Source organism: Mytilus galloprovincialis, chromosome 11 (genome assembly GCF_965363235.1).
Source record: "Mytilus galloprovincialis chromosome 11, xbMytGall1.hap1.1, whole genome shotgun sequence".
NCBI lineage: Eukaryota > Metazoa > Mollusca > Bivalvia > Mytilida > Mytilidae > Mytilus > Mytilus galloprovincialis.
Window position 1 is genome coordinate 52,983,359 of NC_134848.1, and position 10,320 is coordinate 52,993,678.

A 10,320-nucleotide genomic window follows, 5' to 3' on the forward strand; every position below is an offset into this window, starting at 1 on the left:
CCTTTGAAAGGTCCAGACATAATATGTTGCGCATTTACTTTGCATCAATTCTCAAAATGGAACTTTGTGACTGGTTGATTAGTTCCGTTGGCACTTTTGAGCTAGTTTGTTAGTTCCGGTTTTGACTAATTTGGCAAAAAGGAACTTTCTAACTAGTTGATATGTTCCGTTGGAACATTTCAACTAGTCACTTTGTTCCGGTGGAACTTTTAAACCAGAGGAAGAACAAAGTAACTAGTAAAGAAAGTTCCTCCGGAACTTTTCGGCTAGTTAGTTTTTATCCGCCCGGAACTTTCAAACGTCGGAACAAAAGAGCATTTACACTAACATGTATCTTCAAACATTTACACAATCATTTAACAATTTTTACTATATTAATTCAAATAAACTCTTCAATACAAAAATCCTTTTAACAAGTTTTATCCAATTTTGTATTTTATAGTGTCTTTTTAAGTCACAAATTCAAATTAATTCTGCAACACATACATTACATTCCTGTTGTTTTACAAGTTGTATACCATGTATGCATGTCTTGGGATGTTTTTCTGTAGATTGCTAAGCCGATTAAAACCTTTACCAAATAAAAAAAGATGTATCTCATTTATGTGTTCTCATGTGTCTCTGCACATTTTTAATAGAACTAAAACCTTTATAAACAACATCACAGTACTTAATGAGATGCACCTCATGTATGTGTTCTCATGTGTCTGCACATTTTTAATAGAACTAAAACCTTTATAACCAACATCACAGTACTTAATGAGATGCATCTCATGTATGTGTTCTCATATGTGTCTGCATATTTTTAATACAACTAAAACCTTCACTTCCAAAATCGCAGTATGTGTTCTCATGTGCCTTTGCACATTTTCAACATAAATGAAACTTTTACCACCAACACAGTAATATGATTTATATCCTAAATGGGTTCTCATGTGTCTTTGTTCATTTCTAAGATAACTTAAACCTTTACCACTAACATCACAGTAATGAGATTTATCAACTGTATGTGTTTTCATGTGTCTCTGTAAATTTCTAAGATAACTAAAATTTTTCTTCCAACAACACAGTAATGATATGTATCTTCTATATGCGTTCTTATGTGTCTCTGCACATTGTCGATATAACTAACTTTTACCACCAACATCACAGTCGTGAGATTTTTTTCCTATATGTGTTCTCATGTGTCTCTGTACATCTCTAAGATAACTAAAACTTTTCTTCCAACAACACAGTAATGATATGCATCTCCTATATGTGTTCTTAGGTGTAATTGCACATTGTCGATATAACTAAAACTTTTACCACCAACATCACAGTAATGGGATTATCTCCTAAATGTGTTCTCATGTGTCTCTGTACATTTCTATGGTAACTAAAACTTTTACCACCATTCAACATTGCTGTAATGAAATTTATCGACTATATATGTTCTCATGTGCATATATCAATTACTAAGATGCTCTACTCAATTACCGCATACATCAGAAACATATGGTGTATCGCATGTGTGTATTTTCATGTTTCTGTATATTAAAGCATCAATTCTTAACAATATACAAGTTTCACAGTCACGAGATTTACCATCAGTATGAATTCTCATGTAAATCTGTAAATTACCAAGTTGATCAAATCCTTAACCATTGACATCTTCGATATGATGTTTATTGCCGTTATGTGTTTTTGTATGTCTCTGTAAATGATCAGTGCGATTAAATCTTTTACCGCATACACCGCATTCATGAGGTTTATCACCGGTATGTATTCTCATGTGTGTCTGTAAATTACCATGACGACTAAACTTTTTATCACATACCTCACAGTCATGATGTCCATCACCTGTATGTATTCTCATGTGAATCTGCAAATAACGAAGCTGACTAAACTCTTTACCACAAACATCACAGTCATGAGGTTTATCACCCGTATGTGTTCTCATGTGCGTATGTAAATTATGAAGATGAATACACTTTTTACCACATACACTGCAGTCATGAGGTTTATCGTCCATATGTGTTTTCATGTGAGTCTTTAAATTATCCAGCCGACTGAAGTCTTTACCACATATATCACAGATACATGTATGAGGGTTATCACCTGAATGTGTTGTCATGTGTTTCTTTAAACTACCAGTCTGACTAAACCTTTTACCACATACACCACAACAATGAGGTTTTTCACCTGTATGTGTTCTCATGTGCGTCTGTAAATTATGAAGATGAATAAATTTTTTACCACATACACTGCAGCCTTGAGGTTTATCGCCCGTATGAGTTTTCATGTGTCTCTGTAAATAACGACGCTGACTAAAACTTTTACCACATACACCACATGCAAGAGGTTTATCACCGGTATGTGTTCTCATGTGTGCCTGTAAATTACCAAGACGACTAAACCTTTTACCACATACGTTACAGTTATGAGGTTTATCACCTGTATGTGTTATCATGTGATTCTTTAAAGTACCCGACTGACTAAACTCTTTACCACATACTTCACAGTCATGTGGTCTTTCGCCGGTATGTATTCTTTTGTGAATCCGTAAATAACCACGCTGACTAAAGGTTTTACCACATACATCACAGTCATGGTGTTTATTGTCCGTATGTGTTCTCATGTGATTCGTCAAAGAACCCGACCGACTAAAACCTCTACCACATACACCACAGACATGAGGTTTATCGTGTGTATCGTCTGTTTGTGATGTCATACTTTTTTATATTTTAATACTGTGATGTCATACTTTTTTATATTTTAATACTAGCTTAACTGAACCTACAACCATACATATAACTTCAGTCGTGTGTCTCTTCCGATTACTGCCACAAGTACATAAATATCACAAAATTTAATTTTACACCATTTCACCAGTACGTTTTGTCATGTGTCCCTTTAATTAACTATCTTGACTTAATTCGCTAGCTCAAACATCATATTTTTCATGAGTCTGTTTTCTCAAAGAGGCTTATTAAGGTCTCTTTAAGGTACCACCTCGACAAATTATCTGGCAAAATCAAATGACGTTTATCACCAATCAGTGTTTCGTGTGTCTCTATACAGTACCATTTAACGCCAGCGTGTGCTTAATGTGTATCTATACGGTACCATTTATCACCAGCCTGTGTTTAATGTGTCTCTGTACGGTACCATTTATCACCAGCCTGTGTCTCTGTACGGTACGTACCATTTCGCACGTAATCATCTGTCAACAAATTCATCTTTTTAATAAGGTTATCTCCAGTAATTGTGTTCTTGTTCGACTCTAAAACTGTAAGGAAGAAGCAAACAAATCTAAGACTAGTGACCAAAACGTTTTGAAACCTTTCTGAAAATGACACATAAAGACCCCCCACCCCCACCCCACCTTCTATATAAACTGTTTATATGTTGTTTTGGTATACTTCACATTAATGTATCTGTATGTTTGGATAGGGGGCGGCTAATGCCAACTCTGGGTGCGAGATTTTTCTACCTGTGTTAAAGACTCATTGGCATGATTGGTGGCCTTCGGTTGTTTTCAGCCATTTGATTTGGGTTGTTCAACTTTTTTTTTAAGAAAAAGTTAATCTGATTAATAGCTTTATTGCTTATTAATTCGAAGTCACTGAACCATGAACTAGGGACCCCAAATCAGTCCACAAATTGAGATGCATGTGCTGATATCAATTGATATGGTGGATATTATCGTACAATATATCATCCTTAATTCGTTTTTGTAAGCGAAAAAAAAAAAAATAAGCAACAAAACTATGTACATTTTGTAGAAGATTTAAAATAAATTTAGCGTAATAACACCACAACTTTTTTTTATCATTGTTACATTTCCATTTAACCGTAGCCAGTGCCGTACACAGGATAGACTGTTTTCGGGATTGACCCTTTCGGGATCCGGGAATTTTTTTTTCGAATTTCGGGATGTCGGGATTTAAAATTATTTTAATTCCGGACCTCGGGATTTCTCGTGTTTTAAAGCCCGGGATTTCGGAATCAGGACCCCCTCCTACGCCCTCTCACTGTTTGATAGTATATGAATATCATTCAATCATCATTGCATGGACGTATTACTAACATACGTCCTTCAAGGATGATCATTGTCATTAAGGTTCATCGTAACATTTTAGCCGAACTGGACGTATTTACACCAAAAAAATTATACTCTGAGTACAGAAAAAACCTGTGAAAGTTTTACGGCATGAAGGGACCTATATAATTAAATTTTTAAAATGCATTTTATGGTTCAGAAAATTATAAACTTTTCTGGATTTTTCTATTCATTTTGTTTTCATTCCTGAGGAAGGTGCAAACATAAACTAAGTTAGAAAAACGTTTGAGAAGTTCCCCTCATATTATCGATGTTGTGAGTAAAATTGATTTAAATGGACAATAGGTGGACCAACGTTTTACGTTTCCGCAAATAGACATTACTTTTCCGGGGGAAAAAATATGACGTTTCCGGAAAACAGGTTTACGTTTCAGCAAATAAATATCTTACTTTTCCGGAGAAAAATAACTATTCCGGAATTTTTTTTTATTACTTTTCCGCAAATAATTAAGAAATACCTTTACAGTAAGTTAGAGTTCTCATCTAAGTTATGTTTGATGTTGTTTGAAGATCCAATAACACATCGAATAAGAAGAAAAAAATGTTAGAATGGCTAGCGTAAAACTGCTCGCTCAGGTGGGCATGAAAAGACTCGGCACCATTCGTTGACAAAAGTCAACTAGCTGTATATAGTATAGTGTATAGAACTGATATAAGATCAGAATCTTTTCTTTATTAAAGAAATAAAATAAATAATTTATCTTAAATATATATTCCATTTTTATAATTTACCAGGTAAATTTCCGGAAAAGAAATAAATACAAATTGCGGAAACGTATACTTTAAATTGGCGGAAACGTAGGGTTGGGACTTTGAAAATTAGCGGAAATTTGCCCAGATGGGCAATAGACACCTGTAAACAATAGGTGCTTTAAACTGTGTTAAAAAGTGGAACGTATCAAATGAAGCTAGTTTGTTCATTTATTTTTGCTGGGAAAAAATGCCTGTAAATATCCAGGTAAGTAGTTAAGGTTCATCATAACAAATGGACAAATATGGCCGTATTCTCACCTCAAAAACTACTCTACAGACTTACCTGAGCAGGTGTAAAAATAAACGAAGTTGGGATACAACTTTGAGATGCTCCCTCATTGGTAATAACAAATGCATTGAACTTTTAGGCAATGGCTACTGTTACATGGAAATGGGGTTTATCCTGACTTCATTTACATAAATTGTCATCCTGCCATTTTTTTTGTCAAGTTGCTCAAAACTCCTGTCCTGCCTTTTTTCAAATTTCATCCAAGCTCCCCTTATAAAAATCAAATGATGGCTCCCTCATGGCCGGTAATGAAATCATATTACAACTTCAAATGTGATTCGCAGAGATTGGTTGAACAAAAACATATTCACAAAAACAACATATTGGATGATTTGTAGAAACTGTAATATTGTAAATTTTATACATTTTGATTTAGGCATTGTTTTATTTACATTATTTGTTATATGTTATACATAAATGTCATGGTATGTTATAGCCTTGGATTACGCAATGTCGATAAAGATATGAATGTACTTCATCCATTTTAATATATGAATTTGAATAAACTTACTTTTTTATCATGGTTTTTGCAAGGAGAATATGAGTCGAGGGAAAGAAACTAACGTTATCATGGTTTTCTTTCTTTCTACAGACGACACCTGTTTAAATCGCCGTTTTCGTGTAATCGGCCCACTCATCTGTAGACGGAGGGATACTGCTGCTTAATTGTAATCTATAATGTTAAGTTGATATGAATCTGCATGTATTAAACACAACTTTATCTCTCTACCTTCAACACTTTCAACAAAACAAATTGTTTGTAAAGCATGCAGGCGAGACATTTCAGCGTGTGCACTTTTGTCGTTAGAATTATCGCTTGAATAACCATTTGTCATTCCGGGGCCTTGTATAGCTTGCTATGGGAAATTGGTATTATAAAAATTGTTGAAGGCCGTACGTTGACCTGTTGTTGCTAACTTCTACCGGCGTCATTCGGTCTCTACGGACGAAGTGTCTCATTGGCAATGATTCATACCACATCTTCTTATTTTATGTTGGTCATCTACAGTGATACATGATAGCAAACATGAAACAAGTACCACTGAACGTAAAGTATAGTCATGATCATACACGAAAGACGTGTCACCAAATGTGAAGGATCGTCTTGATGAAACATGTGCCACTGAAAATTAAGTATGGTCGTGAACGTACATAAACTATGTGCCACTGAATGTAAAGTATCGTCCTAACAAACACTTGTAATATGTGCCCGTGAACGATAGGTATACTACAGAACAAACGTAGAACGCGTCTCACAGAACGTTAAGCATCGTCTTGAACAAATATGAAACATATGCCACTGAACCTAAAGTGTAGACACGAACAAACCTGTAACATGTCTCTGTGAACGTAAATCATAGTACTTAACAAACATGAAATATGTGCCCCTGAATGTAAAATGATAGTACTTAACAAACATGAAGTATTCGCCCCTGAATGTAAAATTATAGTACTTAACAAGCATATAATATGCGCCCCTGAATGTAAAATATATTCAGGGACAAATATATTAAAAACATGTGTCACTGCGCCTAAAGTGTAGACCAGAACAAACCTGTAACATGTCCTCGTGAACGTGAATTGTAGTTCTGAACAAACATGAAACATGTGTCCCTGACCGTAAATATAAAAAAAAAGATGTGGTATGATTGCCAATGAGACAACTATCAACAAGAGACCAAATAACACAGAAATTAACAACTATAGATCGCTGTACGACCTTTAATAATGAGCAAAACCCATACCGCATGTTAGTCATTCAAAAAAGTCCCCGAAATGAAAATTCGAAAATCTTAAAAATCTTTTACCATCAACAGCACAGTAATAAGATGTATGACCTATATGTGTTCTCATGAGTCTCTGTACATTTCTAAGACAACTAGTAAATTAAAAACTTTTACCACCAACATCACAGTAATGAGATTTATCTCCTGTGTGTGTTCTCATCCAACTTTTACCACCAACATCACTGTAATGAGATTTTACTCCTGTATGTGTTCTCATGTGTCTCTGTACATTTCTAAGATAACTAAACCTTTTACCACCAACATCACAGTCATGAGATTTATCGACTGTGTGTGTTCTCATGTGAAAGTTTTAACTACCTAGATGGGTAACTCCTTTACTGCATACATCACAAACATAAGGTGTATCACCTGTATGTATTTTCGTGGTTCTGCAAACCTATAAGATGCATACATTCTTTACCATACATGTATATGAGAACAGAGTTTACAATAGGTATGAGTTCTCATATCAATCTGTGAATTACCAAATGGGCTAAACCCTTACTCACTTACATCGCCGATATGAGGTGTATCGCCTGTATGTGTTCTCATGTGATCCTTTAAAATACTAAGCTTACTAAATTTTTTAACGCATACATCATTCTCAAGTTTATCACCAATATGAGGTTTACCGCCACTATGTGTTTTTGTGTGATTCTGTAAATGTTCAAGCCGACCAAATCCTTTACCGCATACACCACATTCATGAGGGTAATCACCAGTATGTGTTCTCATGTGTATCTGTAAATTACAAAGACGACTAAACTTTTTGCCACATACGCCACAGTTATGAGGTTTATCACCTAAATGTATTTTCATGTGTGTCTGTAAAAAATGAAAATAATGAAGACTAATACACTATTTACATATACACTGCAGCCATGGGGTTTATCGTCCGTATGTGTTTACATGTGATTCAGTAAACTTCCCTGCTGACTAAAGTATTTTCCACATACGGCACAGTCGTGAGGTGTTTTTTTGTGTCTATAAATACAAATACTGACTAAAGCCTCTACCACATACAACACAGATATGAGGTTTATCGTCCGTATGTGTTTTCAAAGACGAGTGAATCGTTTACCACATACATCGCAGATATAAGGTTTATCACCTGTATGCGATCTTATGTGATTCTTTAAACTACAAGACTGACTGAACCCTTACCTCATACACCACAGTGATGAGGTTTTTCACCTGTATGTATTCTCATGTAAATCTGTAAATAAGGACGCCGACTAAAACCTTTATCAAATATACCACAGGCATGAGGTTTTTCACCTGTATGTGTCCTCATGTGAATCTTTAAATAAGGACGCTGACTAAAGCCTTTACCACATACACCACAGACATGAGGTTTATCGTCCGTACGTCTTCTCATGTGATTCTTTAAACTATCCGACTGACTAAACCCTTTACCACATACACCACAGTCGTAAGGTTTTTCACCTTTATGTGTTCTCTTGTGAGTCTTTAAACTACCAAGCCGACTAAACCCTTTACCACATACATCACAGACATGAGTTTTTTTCCCTGTATGTATTCTCTTGTGGCTGTGTAAATTACCAAGCTGATTAAAACCTTTACCACATACATCACAGTCATGAGGTTTATCGTGTGTATCGTCTGTTTGTGTTGTTATACTTTTTTGTTAATTACTGCCTTAACTGAAACTTCAACAATTTGTCAATTAGTCCTCCAAGACATTCATTCTTTAAACATGCTCAATAAGGTCCAACTTCAGTAATTGTGTCCTTGTTCAACTCTACAATTAAAAGCAAACAAATTTAAGACTAAAATCTGCAGACTGCAGGCACCTCTCTGTAAATCACCACTAACTGTAATTGTTGTTTTTTGTGTAACACGCTTTACATATATGTATGTATCTGCATGTTACAGTTACGTTCTCACTTATTTTCCCCATTGGAACATTTATCACAGTGTGGTACTTAACAGTAGTTGTTTTAGATATAGAAAAGAGGGACGAAAGATACCAGAGGGACAGTCAAACTTATAAATCAAAAATAAACTGACAACGCCATGACTAGAAATTAAAAAGACAAACAGACAAACAACTATAGTACACATGATACATCATAGAAAACTAAAGAATAAACAACACGAACCACACCAAAAACCAGGGGTTATCTCAGATGCTCCTCCTCCACGTGTGGCACCTGCATAGAACCAATTATTCGGGCCCGGTCGGAAAGAACATTCTTCTTTCCAAGAAAGCAGTACATATTTCAAATAAAATAGTTCCTACGAGAAGCTGCAATATCTTTGTCAGAAGGTGGATTATTAGCCAATGGGTAGGTTTGGTATTTAATGAAAGCTTGGGGCTTGATATCACTGCATGTAGAACCCTTATTGAAAGTTTGTTTTTATAAACAATTATAATAGAAGGACAGATGTACTCTCCACCATAGACTTTATGACTTAGAAGCTGGCAAATACAACTCTCCACCAAAGACTTAATGACTTAGAAGCTAGCAAAAACAACTCTCCACCATAGACTTAATGACTTAGAAGCTAGCAAATACAACTCTCCACCATAGACTTAATGACTTAGAAGCTAGCAAATACAACTCTCCACCATACACTTAATGACTTAGAAGCTAGCAAATACAACTCTCCACCAAAGACGTAATGACTTAGAAACTGGCAAATACAACTCTCCACCATAGACTTACTGACTTAGAAGCTGGCAAATACAACTCTCCACCATAGACTTAATGACTTACAAGCTAGCAAATACAACTCTCCACCATACACTTAATGACTTAGAAACTGGCAAATACAACTCTCCACCATACACTTAATGACTTAGAAACTGGCAAATACAACTCTCCACCATAGACTTACTGACTTAGAAGCTGGCAAATACAACTCTCCACCATAGACTTCATGACTTACAAGCTAGCAAAAACAACTCTCCACCATAGACTTAATGACTTACAAGCTAGCAAATACAACTCTCCACCATAGACTTAATGACTTAGAAGCTAGCAAATACAACTCTCCACCAAAGACTTAATGACTTAGAAGCTAGCAAATACAACTCTCCACCATAGACTTAATGACTTAGAAGCTGGCAAATACAACTCTCCACCATAGACTTAATGACTTAGAAGCTGGCAAATACAACTTTCCGTCATAGACTTAATGACTTAGAAGCTAGCAAATACAACTCTCCACCATAGACTTAATGACTTACAAGCTAGCAAATACAACTCTCCACCAAAGACTTAATGACTTAGAAGCTAGCAAATACAACTCTCCACCATAGACTTAATGACTTACAAGCTAGCAAAAACAACTCTCCACCATAGACTTAATGACTTACAAGCTAGCAAATACAACTCTCCACCATAGACTTAATGACTTAGAAG

At 35.4% G+C, this 10,320-nt stretch overlaps 1 protein-coding gene across 1 annotated transcript; it reads right to left on the reverse strand.

Annotated features, from left to right (window-relative positions):
• Nucleotides 1-355: 355 nt before the first annotated feature.
• LOC143052367 (uncharacterized) lies at nt 356-3,265 on the reverse strand. Its single transcript, XM_076225376.1, has one exon. It carries the CDS (start codon nt 2,708-2,710, stop codon nt 1,637-1,639), a length of 1,074 nt encoding a protein of 357 aa, XP_076081491.1. The 5' UTR covers nt 2,711-3,265; the 3' UTR covers nt 356-1,636.
• Nucleotides 3,266-10,320: the final 7,055 nt, after the last annotated feature.